Source organism: Nyctereutes procyonoides, unplaced genomic scaffold, assembly GCF_905146905.1.
Source record: "Nyctereutes procyonoides isolate TBG_1078 unplaced genomic scaffold, NYPRO_anot_genome, whole genome shotgun sequence".
Taxonomy (NCBI): Eukaryota; Metazoa; Chordata; class Mammalia; order Carnivora; family Canidae; genus Nyctereutes; species Nyctereutes procyonoides.
The window spans coordinates 10,037,227-10,055,980 of NW_026575025.1; the positions used below are offsets into that span (position 1 = coordinate 10,037,227).

The window sequence follows — 18,754 nt, forward strand, 5'->3', positions numbered from 1 at the left end:
GCAGCCTCCAGGAGCCCCATTTGGCCTCAGAAGCAGAGCCACTGTTCCCTTAACTTCCTGTGTGCCAAGTCCTGCACTGAACACTTTACGTATTAGATTAATTAAGATTATTATGAATAAGAAAAAAAATCAACTAAAGCCAAATTAATTTTAAAAGCAGGAGGAGGGGATGCACTAGGAAAATCAAGGAGTGCCTCTTAAACCCCAGGTCAGGGAGTGGCTAGCCACAGGAAAGGCCCAGAGTGGGCTCTCTGGGGCGTCTGACATTATCAAACAACTCTTAGATTCCCCCTGAGCATCTGCCTCTTCCCTCTTCTCAGCAGACAGGTGTTTTCTGATACTCAGTTGACAAGGCAGGGAGAAGAGGGCCACCTGCAGTTCCCACATTCCCATATTACAGGTCCAACCACGGGGAGAAACTAAAACAGGATCTTCTCTGGCAGAGATATGAGTGCTGTGTCCCTGCCTGTGACCTTGATGAGGAGGCTGCCCTCAGTAGGTACACAGATTTGAATCCAGTTTTGTTTGGCTCCAAAGCCAAAAGGTGGCTCACAAGAACAGGAGAAGCAGAAGGCCTGTGTTCACAAAGCCCATAGAGGGACATTGGGACACGGACAAAACCCAAAGTTCTGTAGGAAAATAAAACTTTAATTTGCAAGGGAACATCACAGCAACCTTCACACCCTGTACCCAAGTCCTCCTAGGACTGGGCAAGCAGGGCCCTCCTCCCCTCTCTCTGGAAGTAGACAGTGCTCAGCTGAAAGAACAAACTCGAAGCTGAGGCCATGTTCAGAGGTGGGCAGGGGGCTTGGCTGGCTCCTTTCGTCCCTCACCAGCAATGGGCCGGCCTCGCTCCTCCCAGATGGTAAGGCCATCACAGGAGCAGATCTGCTTAGGGTTCTGGAAAAGGCCAGCAGAGCGTGCGATGATGCCACAGGCCAACCTGAGGAAGAATGTGTGGTCAGGAGTGGGCTCTGGGCACTGGTTTGGGCTCCCCTGGAGTTGCCCATGAACCACATTGGCAGAGGAGAGCCTCCTGCTGCAGGTGGCATCACGTACCTCTCTCCTGAGTTTCCTGTGACCTTGGATAAGGGATGGCCACCCAGGCCCAGATCATCTTCTCCTTCATCAATGACCAGGCTTCGGCCAATCACATCCCATACCTATGAGGGCAGAAAACAGCCTCACACAGTAGATCTGTTAGGAGAGGTCCCCACTTTTTTTTTTTTTTCCAGCTTACCTTCAGCTGCTCATCCTCTATCCTGAAGATGGCTCGGCCATCAGTGCCAGCATGGACATTCCCCAGGTCCCCACGGTGCTGCAATGAGACCCAAGGGAGAGAAGAGGGCCACATGAGACACAGCTGCTGACTTCTAGCTTCCCAGGATCTAATTCCCCTTCCCCCAAATATCAATGTCTTCCTCTGGGTACAGTGTAGTAGGATAAAGGGATGGCCTAGGACACAAGGAACGGGCCCAGGAACTGAAATCCTGGACAGCAACACCCTTCCTAGGAAATCATGCCCACTTGACCAGACTATTTCCCTTTCAAGGCTATTGCCCTCCCTGCATCTCAGCCTCAGAAGCTAGCTCAGTTCTCCAACCTCTTGTTGACACTAAGCCCTTGGCAGTCTACAATTCCCCTGGGCTTAAGTTGGCTAGACTTGGCTTCCTGACCACAGGAAGCAGCCAGCATCCCTCCCTGACTCCTAGCCTCCAGGAACAGAAAGAAACACAAGGAGCAAGGGACCTGTCCCATCCCCTAGAAGCTGGCTCGGCCTCTGTTCTCTCTTCCCCCTTTTAAAGTAATACAAAATGTCCTAACACATCTACTGAGCATCTTGTACATCAGACCTACTCCACTGGCACGGGGGTCGGGAGCACATGCAGTCTCCACCCTCAAGGAGCTGGAAGCATGGTGGGGAGATAGACATAGAACAGACCAGTGATTATGAAACGCACACTAAGTATAGCAGTAAGTAGGTTTTCTGATGACTGGATCTTACTGGAATGTCACAGAGACCCACATCTGTGCAAATAAATAGTCTCTGGATATTTTAGGCAGAAACAAGTGCCTGTACCAGTGTGGGCTGATGCACATGGGTGATGCCCCTATGTGATGGGGCTGAGAAGCGGCAAGAAGCGCCACATCTACTTTATCTTGTTTTCCAGAGAGAAATCTGTTGCTTACACCTGGCGTTTTGTTACCCTGCATTGGTAGCCTTTATGGTAGAAAGATCAAGGCAGGGGAGGCGATACTGAGCCTTGAGGAACATCTTGAGGACTGTGCTGAGGGAGTGAGCAGCCTGGCAGTGTGGCTCAGAGGAGTGACCCAGGAGCATGGTCTACTCCCTCCCCTGCACTCAGACAGATGGAACTGGACCGCAGGGCTCTGAATGTCACACCAAGAGGCTGGGCTGGGCCTATATACCCTCCGGCACCGGGGAACCAAAAACGGCTGTGGACAGGGGCATCCCATGGTTACTCTGTGCTTTGGAGCAATCCCTCTAGCAGAGTGCATGAATAGGCAGGACTGGTGGGGAGGCAAGAGAAGAGAAGGCGGCTTGGAGACTATTTAGATGTGCAAAGGGACAACCAGGCTCTGGCGTAAATCCCCACACTGAATTCACTTCCAACTGGGCAAAAGCAGATGGAGAAATCCCAAAGGAACTTGTCAGCCATCACAGGTGGCCTTGACAGTCCAGATGTTACTCAAGTCTTCCTCTACCTCTGTCAAGGACTTGGGGACAGTAGAGCAGCTGGCTCCAGCCCCTTCTAGTTTCTTGCCCCGAGAGGGGCCTGGGCCACAGCAGGCCAAGGCACAGATGGCAAGGCAGTCTCTTACCTTTCTGATCTCTACTGCATAAGAGAGACAGTGCTACCAGTTCCTGAATGCTCCCTGCTGGTTCATGCCTCAGGGGCTCTGCCTAAGGAGTTTTCTCTGCTGTGCCTGACATTCTCACTCTCTGTTCTTCACCTGCTTAATTTCTGTGCAGCACCTTTCAGGGCTCCATGAGGACAACAGCCTCCACGATGCACCTTCCCGGTATTTACATCCTTGTGTGCTCCTCCACTGAGGGTGGGCTGGACCTAGTGTCACTTGCTAAGACTAGGCTACAAAAAGAGAACAGTTTGGCTCAGTCTTAGATGCCCTCTCTCATGCACTTGCTATGAGGGAAAACTAGCTGCTATGTTGTGAGCCACCCTATGAAGAGGCCCATGTGCCAAAGGACTGATGTCCCTGGCCAACAGCCAGAGAGGACTTGAGGCCTGCCAACCGCAACATGAGCCTTGAGATGACTGCAGCCCCAGCCAACACCTTGATTACAGTGACCCTAAGCAAAGGGCCCCCAGCTATGCTGCATCCAGGTTCCTGCTCCAGAGCAAACTGAGATGATGAATTCCTGTTGTTTTAAAACCCCAAGGTTGGAGTAATTTGACGCATATCAATAAATTGTTGCTACACTGAGTACAAACACAGCACTGCACAGGGGACCCAACAAAAACCCTTCTCCAACTTCCCAGGGTGAGAAGGGAAAGGAGTCAAACTTCTGACCATTGGCAATGTGACAGAGCTACCAAAAGTCTAAAAAAATCAGGCACATGAAGTAAGAAACATGTACCACAGGGGCGCCTGGGTGGCTCAGTCAGTTCAGCATCCGACTCTCGGTTTTGGGGGCTCAGGTCATGATCTCAGGGTCATGGGTTCGGTGCCCAGCAGGGAGTCTTCTGGAGATTCTCTCTCTCCCTCTGCCCCTCCCCTGTGCTCATTCTCTCTCTCTCTCTCAAATAAATAAATAAATCTTAAGAGGAGGAGGAGGAGGAGAAGAAGACGATGACAATGACAAAATGACGACGACGATGAGGGCCTTCCTTAATCCCCAGACCTTGCAGGCCAAAATCCAGCAGAACTCTACTACCATTTATTTGGCCTCCACTTTAAAATGAGCCTGCTCTTATGGCTACAAGTCCTGGTTTTCCATTCTCTGTGGCAATACTGGATTTCTTGTCAAAAAACCCTCCACCTTAATTACATGAAATGTTATCTTGATTTGCTTTAAAATAATAGTAGAGAAAGGCAGGAGGTATAGATGAGACAGGATTGGCCATAAGTTGGGTCACTGTTGAAAGTGGGTGATAGTGGTTCAGCCCGGGGTCTGATCCTGGAGACCTTGGATCGAGTCCCACATCGGGCTCCCTGCATGGAGCCTGCTTCTCCCTCTGCCTGTGTCTATGCCTCTCTCTCTGTGAGTCTCTCATGAATAAATAAATAAAATCTTAAAAAAAAAAACAAAAAAGAAAGAAAGAAAGTGGGTGATAGGGACACAGGAGTTTGGGACAAGTTTCTGTACTTTGGAACATTTGAAACATTCTGTGATGGATCAAAACATTAAAAGTAACTAAGTTTACCTAAGGAAAGCACTGAGTCACCGTACAGCAAAATGTGAAGTAACAGAACAAGTAGTACTCAGAGAAGCAAAAACCAAGGCAGCATGCAACTCACTGCTGACAGGGAAACAATTCTCTGGTGAAAAGTGAAACTCCAGGCCAGGAGCTGTACCATCAGGAACTGCCTTTTTAGTTCAGATAAGATCTTCCACTTCCACACCTTCAGCTTCTCCAGGAAGCTTTCTCCCGCTGCCCATGTGCTTGGGCTCAGGCTGGGTCACTGCTTACTCTGGGCTCCCTGCAGGCTCCTGCAAGGATCATCTCACTGCCCTGCAACCACAGGGTTCTCAGGGATCTTCCCCACAGGACTGTGAGCCCCTAGGGGGCAGGCCATGACCACAGAAAGGGTTAGTGTTTCTAAACAGAACAAAATAAAGCGAGAGGACCTCACTGAAAAGGAATCTCATGCTAAGGCCCTAGGAATGGCCTCCCCTGCCTGAGGCTTGGGGCCCTATTGTAGTAGCCTAAGCCTCACCCAGATGGTTACTTACCCGGTCAGAGTCCTTAGGGCCCCCGTGAGATGCTCCATCAGGGTTAAAGTGGTCCCCACAGCTAAGAAGAAAAGGTAGCAGGTAGGCAGGAAGACACTGGCTCCTAGGTCAGCCGACCCACTCTCTCACTTTAACTATATTTATTTCATTCACTCACTCAACAAACAGACTCGTTCTGTGCCAGGCTTTAGGTTAAGGGCATGAAGAAGAGTCAGATGTGGGTCCTGCCCTCAATAAGCTTTCAGGGGAGACACAGATGAGTAAGCAACAAACTGCATCACAGCACGACAAACACTGTGACACGGGGACCAGCCCTTCTGTGTCTATGAGTTGCTTCCACCTCAGAGGCAATAAAGTGGCTATGAGCAGGAGCATGAAGGTCAGATTTGAGTTCAAATCCCACCCCACCATTTATATGCCTTGGGGCCTCTGACAAGTCATTGAACCCTCTAAGCCTCAGTTTCCTCGTCTATAGACAGGGCCAACATATATGTGCATCACAGTACCCATGAGGACCAAGCATCAAAGTGTGTGCAGGTGGCCTGAATCTTCACAGGGATGAAGACGCCATAGGGGAAGTTACGTATGACTCACCTGTTGCAGTTCCCGGTGAGGTCTCCAAACTGATGGACATGGAGTCCATGCAGCCCAGGCTCCAGGCCATCGATAGTCCCCTCGATGAGGCAGCGTTCAGGGGTCAGCTGTAGGAAGCGCACCACCCCTTGCACGGGACCATGGCCCTCCAGAATGGCAACTGCTGCTCCCAGATTCTCTGCAAGGTATCAGATACCCAGGCTGGCTCGCCATCTCAGCTAGCCCCACACCTTCATCAGCTCAGAAAGAGCAAGGAGAGAGCTCTGCATAACTTTCATGCCTTCCCCAAAACCACTCAAACCCCAAGTCCCCAAATCCTATGGTTTAGATGTGTACCAGCTCCAGGTCACCTCCCTCCCAGAGAGGCCCGGGCCAGGACCAGAGTAGCTACTCACGCAGGAGGCCACTGCCCATGCCCTTGAGTACTGCCTGCCGCCCTGTGCTTTCCAGAAGGGCCTGCACCTCTTGGCTGGGCAGGGTTGTCTGCACCAGGACCATCTGGTTTTCCAACTGCACTTTCACATTCTGGATGCCTGGAGGGAAAGAGAGGGGAAAAGGCAGCAGAGGGCTGACACCCCTGTGCTGGGAGCAGAGAAGAGAGGTACAGAATGTTTAATTTCCCATTCTCATCTTCGCCAACCTTCCTGTGGCTAGAGGCAAGCTCAGAAGTCACATTCTGGGTGTGTGAGGCCCTCAACCTCTCTGAGCCTGTATCTTTATAAATAAAAGGAGGAGAAGACCACCTTACCCCCAGGATTATTGTTTTTCCTTATCATGTCCCATACTAAGAAACATAGATAATTATTTTAAGATATTTTTATAAAAGTGGGCCATCAGGGGGATCCCTGGGTGGCGCAGCGGTTTGGCGCCTGCCTTTGGCCCAGGGCGCGATCCTGGAGACCCGGGATCGAATCCCACGTCGGGCTCCCGGTGCATGGAGCCTGCTTCTCCCTCTGCCTATGTCTTTGCCTCTCTCTCTCTCTCTGTATGACTATCATAAATAAATAAAAAAAATTAAAAAAAAAAGTGGGCCATCAATGAATAGTCCATTATTGGGGCGCCTGGGTGGCTCAGTCAGTGAAGCGTCTTGGCTCAGGTCATGATCCCAGGGTCCTGGAATTGAGCCCCACATTGGGCTCCCTGCTCAGCGGGGAGCCTGCTTCTCTCTCTCCCTCTCCTGTTCCCCCTGCTTATGCTATCTTTCTCTGTCAAATAAATAAAGTCTTTAAAAAAAATAAAACAGTCCATTATTCATGATAGCCAAAAGGTGAAATAACCCAAATTCAACTGATAAAAGGATAAAGAAAATGTGTATCCATTATTTCTCAGCCATAAAAAGATAGGGAATGAACTGCTCATAATGCTACCACAGGGAAGCACTCTGAAAATATGATTTTAAGTGAGTGCCACTCACAAAAGACCACATATTACATGATGCCTTTGTGGATGCAATGTCCAACACAGGTGAGGGGCTGAAATGTACAAGTGATAGGGGCGATGGCTGCACAACTCTGAACATTTTAACCACCACTGAATTATACACTTAAAGTGAATATATTTTATATTTGAATTATATGCCAATAATGCTGTTACCCACATCCAAAACAGGGAGGGGTGAGCTATCCCCATCATCTTGAGAGCTAACATCTGCACATGCACTGCGGGCTTTTTTGCACTTTACCCATATTAGCTCATTAGACACCCAAGTAAACCTGTGAGGTGGGTACTACTGTCCCTATATTACAGATGAGAAAATTGAGGCAGAGAGAGATTTAAGAACCTTGCTCAAAGGCACAGTGTAGTAAACTGTGGAACTGGAAATCATCTCAGGCAGCCTAGCTCTGGAGCCTACCCAGACCCTGCTCACCCTGAAAAGCAGCCCCTACCCTCCAGGCTGGTTGGGACCCCTCCTGTGCCCTCCTATAGAAGCTTCCTCTTCCCCGAGTAACTCATGCTGTAATAATGACAACCCTCTGTGAGTGCAGGGGCCCCGTGTGCTCCGCAAAGGTCAGGTTCAAAAGTTACATGTCTCAATTGCCCTCCAAATCCCCGATGTCAACCTGTGTGCACACAGACGGCAGGATGATTTTGACACATGCTCACCTTTGAGGGCCATCAAGCCTGCTAGCTCCCTGAGCACAAGGACCAGTGCTTTTCCTGACCCTGGCCTCCTCCATGACCCTGGCCTCTTCCATGCCCAGCATGCATTTGGGATGCCCCCGTGGCTCAGCAGTTTAGCGCCGCCTTCAGCCCAGGGCCTGATCCTGGGAGATCCGGGATCAAGTCCCACATTGGGCTCCTGCAAAGAGCCTGCTTCTCCCTCTGCCTGTGTCTCTGACTCTCTGTCTCTCTGTGTCTCTCATGAATGAATAAATAAATCTTAAAAAAAAAAAAAGAATACGGGGGAGGGAAACCAAAGATGAAGGCATCACCAACAGTCAGTGTAGTGTTCCGTTCTATAGGGCACCATGTCAACAGCATGAAATGGTCTTACCTTTGCCTTCTAGACTGCCCATGGCTCCCTTGGGCTTTACCCTGTAGAGCAACAGAGGAGCCAGACTATGCCTGGATTAACCACCAGGCAGAGACTGGAATAACAATCCCCAAGGTATGGGAAAGGTTCGGATTTCTTCTGGCTTAAAACAAGGCAAAACTGGGAAATGCTATTAGGGGCAGGTGGCATCTGAAAGACAGGAATATCTGGTATATGGTTACAAAAGCTTCCACAGGCTTGTTTCTTCAGATCCCCTGCAGCAGCAGTGATACTGTTGGGGGAGGGGCAGAATTTGTAAGACATCAGATGAACACACATAGCCCCTCTCCGGCAAGTACAGAGTGATTCTGTGAGACGAAAACCCTCCATGTTATCCAACCAGTCCTCACTTCACACAAAATTTTATCTTGAGCCACCAGGCAACCTATGGAGCATTGGGAGCTCTGGGTCAACGTAGGGATACCTCTGGATGTTGGTGGCTGCAAAAAGGGTAAAGGGAGGATGATGGGGGAACTCTTGTTGGTCCGACCCTCCAGGAGATGCCAAGAGCTGTGCTCTGCCTTACACACATCAGGGTGATGATATGGTTCTCATCTGGCAGGTGAGGAAATGAGGTGAGAGGGTGACACACCTGGCTTGAGGTCACAAAGTTTGGAAGGCAGCCTGTCCAACCCAGAAACTGACACTCAGTCCCTTTGCCCCAAGAAAGTAAGCTTGAACCCCCAAGGCTGATTTTCAGGGGCTCCCAAGGCCTAGTGAACCACGCAGTATGAGAAACTTTGCTTGCTCACCTCATTTAACAAGCATACACTAAGTACCCATCACATGCCATGTTCCAGGCAGTGGAAGCAGAGTAGACAAGTCAGGCAACATCTCTGCCCTATGAAATAGTATATACTCTGATGTAGAAATACAAAAGTCAAATACACACACAAGAGAGGTTCAAAGGGGCACCTGGGTGGCTCAGTGGTTGAGCATCTGCCTTTGGCTCAGGTCATGATCCCGGGTTCAGGCTCCCCAGAAGAGCCGGCTTCTCCCTCTGCCTATGTCTCTGCCTCTCTGTCTGTCTCTCATGAACAAATAAATAAAATCTTTAAAAAGGAAAAAAAAAAGTTCAAATACCGAAAGGTGTGATCGATGAAATAGGGTTAGGAAACAAATGGGGCCCCCACGTAGGCTGGTCAAAGAAGGTCTCTCTGAGCTTCTAAGCAAAGACCTGAATGTAAGGTAAGGGCATTCCAGCAGAGGGAACAGCACTGACATGTTCTAAGAGAAGGCCAGTGTGACTAAAGCAGGGAGTAAACAGAATAGTAAGAGAGGAAGCTATAAGCGGAGACTAGGCAAACAAAGCCCAAAGGGAAAGAATCTGCATTTTAATTTTAATGCAATGGGAGGCCACTGGGAAAAGGCACAATGTATAGTGTGGACTCTGGAGTTGAAATCATGAGTCTGTCACAGAGTCTGTCACATACAAGCTGTATAGCCTTAGACAAGTTACTCAATCTTTCTGTTGAGTTTTCTATTCAGTTACCTCATCTGTAAATGGAAATAATACTACCTACTTCAGAGGGTTATTAAAACCTTAAATGAGCAGGGCAGTGATATAATCTAAGGTATGATTTTAAAAATCACATTAGGGGGGCAGCCCCAGTGGCGCAGCAGCTTAGGGCTGCCTGCAGCCTGGGGCGTGATCCTGGAGACCTGGGATCGAGTCCCACGTCGGGCTCCCTGCATGGAGCCTGCTCCTCCCTCTGCCTGTGTCTCTGCCTCTCTCTCTCTCTGTGTGTCTCTATGAATTAATAAATAAAATCTTTAAAAAAAAATAAAAATAAATAAAGATCACATTAGGGGATCCCTGGGTGGCGCAGCGGTTTAGCGCCTGCCTTTGGCCCAGGGCGCGATCCTGGAGACCCGGGATCGAATCCCACGTCGGGCTCCCGGTGCATGGAGCCTGCTTCTCCCTCTTCCTGTGTCTCTGCCTCTCTCTCTCTCTGTGACTATCATAAATAAATTAAAAAAAAAAAAAAAAGAGTTCAACGAAGTTGGCCTTGGGCTGGGAGCTCCTCCCATTTATTCCTAGAAGAGTAGGAACCCTCTTCCCCAAAGTCCCAGGCCTCCTGGAGAGGGCAAATCTCTGTCTCTCTCTCTCTGCTTCAATATCTGTCCCCAAATGCCTCTGCCCAGACTGCTACCTATAGTCCTGCCTCATAATTTCTAAAATTTAGTGAGCTCTCACTACATGCCAAAGAAGTTTCTAAAGTGCTTTACACACATATTAACCCACTCACGCTTCATGACAATCCTCCAGAGTAGCTTCCATTATCATGCCCATTTAAACACTGAAGAAAAAGGCAAAAAATAGCAACATGCATGAAATCTAAGCACCAAAGAGAGAGAGAGAGAGAGAGAGAGAGAGAGAGAAATCTAAGCACCATTAAGTGGCAAAGAAGGGATTTCAATGCAGTCTGACTCTAGGGCACATACCCTTATCCACTACTGCTCCCTTGTACGGGACAAGTGCCACCACTGTCCCAGCTTAGAACCTATCTCATCTCATATCCTTCAAGAACTGCTCTTCCATGAGCAATGCTTGCATGCTCATCGTCACCTGAGGGCAGGGACTGTGTCTGAAACACCTGTGAACCCTTCTCCCTAAAAAGCCCTCAGTCTATAGTCCATACCTGCTGAAGGCCTGGACAAATATTTAACGGAATCAAAGGAGGCCAATTCCCAGTGCCATGCTGGTAGTTCTGCCTTCTCAGTTATTTCTGATTGTGCAAGGTCACCTCCAGACCAGTTAGCTGGCTTATAAGAATTGGGAGCTGCCTAGGATGGAACATGGCCAGGGCTGCTGTTTGCTTTGTCAAGATTATGCTGTTTCGCAAGCAAAAGCTGCTTGCTATCCGGGAACTCCCTCTGTAGGTGGGGCTTTCTATACTCAGCCTAGCTCCTCACTCCCTGGGTGCCGGAGAGGTCCCAGTGTGTCAGAGCCTGTTAGAGAGCGCTGGCAAGGCAGGCTTGACATCTAGACCCTGCCTCTGGGTCCCTGTGTGACTCTGAGGACATTCCTTTCTATCTCTGGGTTTCAATTTCTACATCTGTAAATGAGAGTGGTGTTGTTCTAAGAGATTTGCCGCTCCTTCTAGAGGCTTCCAGACTGCACAAGTTTTTGGCTCTTACCTGCCACCCCTTGCAGGGACGTGCGCACCGCGTCCACGCAGCTCTGACAGGTCATCTGCACTGTGAACTCCAGCTGCAAGGCCGGCAGGGACAGGCTGATGAGAGTCGAGGGGACCCCCTACCTTGCGTGACCCCCTATGACCACCCCAAAAAGCCTGGAGAGGGCAAATCTCTCTCTCTCACATGACCCATTCTCAAGTGCCCTAATTATCAGTCGTGATCGTTCCAGGTCCAATCCTCCAACTCCCCAAAGTTAACGCCAAGGACTCTGCTAATCTCGCACCCTTTCCCGCGGAGGCCCCAGGCCCCGCCCCAGGTGCCTACTCCTTCCCTTTTTCCTGCGTTAACAATCATCCTAGGGGCCGAGGCTCTCTGCCCAGAGAGGCTCCCACAGGAGGCCTCGACCCTCACCGTGCAGGCGGTCCCGCGGTCCTCGGAGTCCGAAGCCATCCCGGACCCCGTCACCGGCCCGAGGACCTGAACTGCCGCGGCGCTGAGGTAGTGTGGGGCAAACCCCTAACTCGGTCGCGGGGAGGCGGAGCCTCGGAAGCCACACTTTGCTCAGCCTCCTGGTGCGCGCGCCCGTCAGGCCCTCCCCTCTTACGTCACTCTTTGAGAGGTACTGGCTGCGCAGGCGCACTCGGACCATCCCGCGCCTGGTTGCCTTAGTAACCTCTTGGCTTCTTTGACTCAGCCCTGCCGCGCCGCGCTAAGATGGAGCCCAGCAAACCGGAACCCGACCTCCAGCGGTTTTACCACCGGTTGCTGTGTCCGCTGTCGCTCTTCCCCCGCAAGGCGACGTGCCCAGAATCTCAGAAGCCCCTCCCGCCGGAGGTCCCGATGCTGTTGCCGTTGCCAGTCTCACGGCTGACGGTGGCGTCGCTGTGCCGTCAAGTGGCCAAGCGGCTGGCCAACAGTGGGCTGTCGGTGCGCGTGCCTACCAAAGGCCGACTCCGTTTCATTGAGGTCATCCTGAACGAGTTAAAGTGCAGCTGGCAGGAGCCTCCCACTGAACCTAGTCTGAGCCATTTGGACAACCAGAGACTGCGGAAGCGGCTCCAGGTATACGTACTGCTCAGCAGCGAGCAGCTCTTCTTACGATACCTGCACCTCCTGAAGACCATGTCCACCACCAGCGGAGTCTTCACTGAGTCAGCCACACTCACGCGTTTGACCGCCGGCCTCGCCAGGGACTGCACAATCTTTCTTACCAGTCCTGAGGTCTACCGTTCCCTGTTTGCCGACTTCCTCACCCTGCTGAAGATAGAACAGGCCCACGGTGGCATGCATAAGCTGCGCCCAGTAGGCCCTACTGGGGCTTTCAAGCTTTTCCCTTTTCAATGGCTTCACAGCACCAGCTTCGCCCAAGCACCAAGCTGCAACCTCAACCTAAACTACCTCATCCAACTTAGCCGCCCACGGGAGTTTCTCAATGAGCCTGAACTGGATCCAGTGAAGGAAGTGAAGTCTATCCCCCAGCTGAAGAGGAAAAACCCTCTCCAGTGGCCGTCCTCCATGCAGAAGAAGAGAGAAAGCGACTTCAGTTCCACACAGATTGTGTCACTGCCCAAATACTCTGTGACTCCCGCCAGCCAGGCTCCCTCCACCTCTTCCCACTTGCCCTTCTACTCCCAACAACAGAGAAGCCAATCCATGCCCTCCCTACGTGAGGGCTGGAAGCTGGCAGATGAGCTGGGCCTTCCTCCACTCCCCTCTCGCCCCATAACCCCGTTGGTTCTGGTTCCAGGAAGCAAAACAGAGCTGGCAGGGGACATGGTAGATGAAGACCTGAAGCAGATGATAAAGAACATGAAATTGGAGAGGACTCAATACTTACCATTGGATTCGGGCCTGCCCCTGCTCCTGGGAGCCCTGACCCGCCGCCCAGCTGCAGCACATCACATGCAGGAACTGCAGAGAACGTTAAAAAGCCTTGAAGAGGAAGAAGCCACTGGGCAGTGGGGCCCCCAATGCCTCAAATCCATTCCACTTCAACCACAGCCAGTGACTGTTAGTTTGAAGCTAAAGAATCAGGCTGTGGTTCAGGCAGCTGCTGTGCAGGTCTCTGAGAGAAACTTTTTGGATTCCTTCCATGTTGATGGGGCTGGAGTCCTATACAACCACCTGGCTGGTGAACTAGAACCCAAACTTATCGAGGAAATGGATATTGGTTGCTTTGTTGGCAATAACATCAGTGAGGTCTACAAGGAACTGATGAGCCGTGTCTCTCCTGACCACTTCTCTTTTGACCAGGGGCCCCTGGTTGAGCCTGCAGCCAATAAAGACTGGTCGACCTTCCTGTCCTCAGCCTTTCTACATCAAGAAAAACAGTATTGCGTCATCAATCCCAAGTTAGCAGGATTTTATTCCCAGAGAACAAACATTTTACAGCCCTCCTCTGAGAAGATAATCTCCCTCACATCACTCCAAGCAAACAAAGGCTGGGAGAAGTGGTCAAACAAAGCCTCATGGATGAACTGGTGGAAAACCACCCTGTCTGTGGGTGACTATTTCAAGTACCTCACCAACCAGGAGACAGATTTTCTCCATGTCATCTTCCAAATGTATGAAGAGGAAGGTCCTGGGGAGGCCATAGGCCCTGTCAGAGAGTCCCTAAAGATTCAATACCCACCTCCCTTGCTGGAAGATGAAGAGCCAGACTTTGTGCCAGGAGAGTGGGATTGGAACACAGTGCTAAGGCACAGGCTAGGAATTAAGAGGACTAGCCTCCTGGGAGAACCTTACAAAATCCTGAACCTGCAGAAGCGTCTGGAGCACTTGTGGTCCATGCTTGAGGTCCCTGACAAGGACCGGCTAGACATGGTCATCAAGTACAGCTCCAATGCCCGTCTGAGTCAGCTGCCTTCATTAGTGAGTGCCTGGGAGCAAGTCCTGAAGCCCATTCAGCTGCGGGAAATGTTGCTGGGGAGACTAGAATTGTTTGAGCGACAAGCCTCTGACCCCAACCGCTTCTTCCAAAAGACTAACATGGGCCTGGGTAGCTTCCTGGAGGAGAATCAGTTCCGCAACCGTCTACACAGGAAGATCAATCTGGTGCAGGCTCCTTTGGTTTCCCTCCTGAAGGAAATTGAATTAATCTTTGGTGAGCCAGTGACCTTCAAGGGGCGGCGATACCTGGATAAGATGAAGCATGACAAGGTGGAGATGCTGTACTGGCTACAGCAGCAGCAACGGGTCTACCACCTGACACAGGGTCAGAAGGCCTCCCACCAGCCAGGGCTGTTCAAGAAGCTCAGCATCCAGCCTTCAATAACTCCTGGGAATACTCCTATTACTCTGTGCCCTCAAATCCCTCCCTCACCCCCAAACACCTAGCAGATCCTTCAGACCTCTTGACTACTTTAGAAGACAAATTATCTGGGATTGCAGGATTCAGGAACATTGTGCCTCCAACTACCAACGACTAAGATTAATACTTTATTTTGACTGTAAAGTTCTCATAAAAGAATCTCCAAGCCCAGAAGCCCAATATTGCCATTTATTTCAAGCCATGCACAATGTAACCAAAATCTCATACATCCAAAAAACTGAGACCATCTGTAGGAGTTTATTGTAATGGGAAATGTCAGAGGCAAACCTTCACCTTTGAAACACCTCAGTTTAGCATTTATCAACTACATTTAAACTGGCTGATTAGAGTCCCAAATCAAGAGGTTCTATGGCATGATGCTTAAGAGCTAAGGCTCTAGGGACACCTGGGTGGCTCAGCGGTTTAGCGCCTGCCTTCGGCCCAGGGCATGGTCCTGAGGTCCCAGGATCAAGTCCCGCATCGGGCTCCCTGCATGGAGCCTGCTCCCTCTGCCTGCGTCTCTGTGTCTCTGTCTCTCTCTCTCTCTCATTAAAAAAAAAAAAAAAAAAAAAAAAAAAAAAAAAAAAAAAAAAAAAGCTAAGGCTCTGGAGTTAGGAGATACGGATTTAAATCCTGGCTTTGTAACCTCAGACAAATTACCTAACTGCTCTGTACCTGGACCATCATAAGATGAAGGGGTTAGGTCCAGGCTCTCACTTCCACTTCTTGGATCCTGTTGGTAGAGCTAAAAATTTGTATTATATTTTTACGAGTTAACATAAGCACATGGTACAAAGAATACAAGGATATATACTGAAAAGGAAGTCTTCTTCCCATCTCTACCTCACACATCCCAGTTCCTCTCCCTGGGGGAAGCAATTGTCACCAGTTCTTGTGTATTTTCCATTCCCTAATTCAGCAAATACTTAATTGAACACCTACTACGTGAATTATGTTTGATTTATATCACTGAACAAAACAAAGATCTCTACCCCTCATAAACATTTTCATTACTCAGGAGAAACAGACCATAAACCATAGACATAGTACCTAAGCATGCTGAATAATAAAATGTTAGAAGGTAATAAGTACTGCAGACAAAAAGAATAGGGAAAGGAAACAGGCTGAGGGATATTGTTTTAATTAGGATGGTCAGTGCAGGCCTCTCTGAGAAGGGAAGGTTTGAGCAAAGGCTTGATGGAGGAAAGAAGCAAGACCCGTGGACACTGGGGATTCCTTCCTTGACACCTGCTATAAAGCCCTATGGAAGGCAGGTGCCTGGAGTGTTCCAGAAAAGCAAGGTGGACAGTGCGGGTGGGGCAGAGCCAGGGGGAGAGGTGAAGTTTATAAAGTGCTTTTTTTTTAAGATTTTATTTATTCATGAGGGACAGAGAGAGAGAGAGAGAGAGAGAGGCAGAGACCCAGGCAGAGGGAGAAACAGGCTTCATGCAGGGAGCCTGTTGCGGGACTCTATCCCAAGACTCCAGTATCATCCCCCAAGCTGAAGGCAGATGCTCAACTGCTGAACTACCCAGGCATCGCCTATAAAGTGCTTTTCACATTCATTCAGGTGAGAATCAGTTGAATATAACTTGCTCCTGAAGTGGTGGATTCCCAACTTAAACTCAGGTCTGGGAACTTCAAATCCTTGGCCCTAGCTGTCTGGCTGCAGTGGGGGTCCTTGCTCCTTGCCAAGCCTCCATGCAGCCAGAGGCTAGTGACTCCATTCTGGCAAACTCATCTGTGCTGAGAACCTTTTGCCAAGTGTTATGCTCAGGTGCTTTAAGGATATTATTTCACTGTTTTAAAAGATCTTATCTGAGAGAGTGAGCGTGAGTGGAGGCAGAGACAAAGATAATCACAAGCAGATTACACACTCAATATGGAGCCCAACGTAGGGCTTGATCCCAGGACCCTGGGATCATGACCTGAGCTGAAATCAAGAGTTGGATGCTTAACCAACTGAGCCACTTAGGCACCCCAGGGTGTTATTTCATTTAAGCCTCACACCAATCTTGCAAAGCAAGAGAAGGTATTATTATATTACCTCCCTCTAGGGAAACTGGACTCTAGGCTAATGGGATGAAAATTATCTAAATTTCTGAGGACTTTTGTAGACATTTTAGTTTTGTGCCTGCCAGAGCCATCAGACATATAAATACTTTCAATTTGGCTGGGATGATTTGCTGCAGTCCTTTTGCTGCCCAGGCAGCAGCAGGGACCAAGCCCATGAAAGCTGAAAAATCTCATCTCTTTGTTACATTAAAAGGATGGCTCATCATTTGCATATTTAAATATATATTTATTATCTAAATTAACATTAATCTCGCTATAAACAGAAATAATGTATTTTTATGAGATGTAACTCTTCCAAAACAAAAAACATAGTGAAGCAGTTTTACTGTTTTGCAAATGTTTTAAATGTCTGGCTTAATGAGAAAGAGCTGGATTCTCCTACCTGTTTCTGCATACATCTGTGACAATATCAGAGGTCATGTAGCCTCTGGAAAACTACTAAGGAAAGAGTAAGGGTAGAAAAGGCAAATAATGTCTTAGCAATATTATGAAAATAGTTCTGACACCACGAAACCCCAGAAAGTGTCTCAAGTCCCTATTTGTATTTTTGGTTTGTTTGAAGCAGAAAAGGGGCAGACATGAGGACAAAGGCAGTCGTAAGGATGGCAGGGGCTGGGGGACATGTTGGATCAGGGAACTGGGCAGTTGCTGGGGCAAGGGCAGTAGAAGTGGGGGAAGGGTTGTTTTATCAGTAATATCTGTTTATAAAATGTCAAGGATAAGGCTAGAGGTAAAACTACAGCTTAAAAGAAAAAAATTGATCATCTATGTTCTGGATAGACAGATTGGCTCTTGGGTGATCTGGCCACACTGGGAAGCTGAGAAGCTGAGAGCTGAAACCAAGGGCTGAAGACTACAGGTGTTGCTGGGGACCAGATTTGAGCGCAGGTGTTTCCGCTAAGCCTACAGCCCCACCCCTCTTGGTCCTGAGGCTTTGGGCGTTTGGTCCACCTTTTCCTTGTCCTGTCATTTACCAAACACTTTCCTTCATGTTGACTTGCTGTTAAAGTTTATTTTATTTTTTATTTTTTTTTTTAAAGATTTTATTTTATTAACTCATGAGAGACACAGAGCGAGCGAGAGAGAGGCAGAGGGAGAAGCAGGCTCCACGCAGGGAGCCCGATGTGGGACTGGATCCCGGGTCTCCAGGATCAGGCCCTGGGCTGCAGGCAGCACTAAACCGCTGCGCCACCGGGGCTGCCCTAAAGTTTATTTTAAAAGGCAGTTTAAAGGGCTCCACGCTGTGCATGGAGTCTACTTAAAAAAAGAAAGAAGGGCACCTGGGTGACTCAGTTGGTTAAGCATCTAAATCTTGATTTTTTTTTTTAACGATTTTATTTATTTACTCATGAGAGACAGAGAGAGAGAGAGAGGCAGAGACACAGGTAGAGGGAGAAGCAGGCCCCTGCAGGGAGCCTGATGCGGGACTTGGGACTCGATCCTGGGACTCCAGGACCACGCCCTGGGCCAAAGGCAGATGCCAAACCGCTGAGCCACCCAGGGATCCCCCCAAGTCTTGATTTTAGCTCCAGTCATGATCTCATGGTTGTGGGATCAAGCCCTGCACTGGGCTCTGAGGTCAGCAGGGAGTCTGTTTGGGATTCTCTCCTTTCCCTTTGACCCTCCTTGCTGTGCTCTCTCTCCAAAATGGATAAATAAATCTTTAAAAAAAAAAGCCAATTTAAATAAGATTAGCTAATATCCATGTAGTAATTATTAAGCACTAGACTCAGTTCTAAACACTTTACACACAGTAATTCACTTAATCCTCATGGTAATGCAATGAGATAGGTATGACTATCATTTCAAGGTCCAGATGAGGACACCGAGGCACAGAGTGGTTATATGACTTGCCCAAGGTCACACAACTAGGAACATGGTAGTCTGAATTCAGACCCAGTGGTGTGACTCTGAAGTACACGCTCTTAACCACTGTACTGTTTCTTATCATAAAATACAGAAAACAAGTCTGCCCAGTTAAGGCCTGCAGGATGAAGCCATATATGATCAAATTTTTTACTTTCATTATTGCCTGTGCCCTGAGGAAATCAGGCTCTCAGCCACCTTGATTCCAGAAGTGACTCTGAGGCTCTTGGCATTATTCTTTCAGATCTAGAGCACTTTGCCTGAGCCTCTCCCAAGGGCCGGTGCTCTGTCTGTG

General features: G+C 49.2%; 2 protein-coding genes across 2 annotated transcripts; one reads left to right on the top strand and one right to left on the bottom strand.

The window, feature by feature from the left end:
- Positions 1-622: 622 nt before the first annotated feature.
- On the bottom strand, positions 623-11,760 carry CCS (copper chaperone for superoxide dismutase). Its single transcript, XM_055310595.1, has 8 exons — positions 11,619-11,760; positions 11,208-11,280; positions 5,929-6,066; positions 5,534-5,711; positions 4,940-5,000; positions 1,241-1,318; positions 1,060-1,163; positions 623-943 (listed from the first exon to the last, which is right to left on the bottom strand). The coding sequence occupies exons 1-8, from the start codon at positions 11,655-11,657 to the stop codon at positions 790-792; spliced, it is 825 nt and encodes a 274-aa protein (XP_055166570.1). The 5' UTR covers positions 11,658-11,760; the 3' UTR covers positions 623-789.
- A 131-nt stretch (positions 11,761-11,891) lies between these two features.
- On the top strand, positions 11,892-14,543 carry CCDC87 (coiled-coil domain containing 87). The gene has a single exon (XM_055315153.1). It carries the CDS (start codon positions 11,922-11,924, stop codon positions 14,541-14,543), a length of 2,622 nt encoding a protein of 873 aa, XP_055171128.1. The 5' UTR covers positions 11,892-11,921.
- Positions 14,544-18,754: the final 4,211 nt, after the last annotated feature.

Excerpts from the sequence above, each read along its gene's own strand:
- CCS (XM_055310595.1), bottom strand. The coding sequence starts at position 11,657 with ATGGCTTCGGACTCCGAGGACCGCGGGACCGCCTGCACG. Across the intron at positions 5,712-5,928 it reads CATGGGCAGTGGCCTCCTGC|AGAATCTGGGAGCAGCAGTT; the intron begins GTGAGTAGCTAC and ends GATACCTTGCAG. Across the intron at positions 944-1,059 it reads ACAGGAAACTCAGGAGAGAG|GTTGGCCTGTGGCATCATCG; the intron begins GTACGTGATGCC and ends ATTCTTCCTCAG.
- CCDC87 (XM_055315153.1), top strand. The coding sequence starts at position 11,922 with ATGGAGCCCAGCAAACCGGAACCCGACCTCCAGCGGTTTTACCACCGG.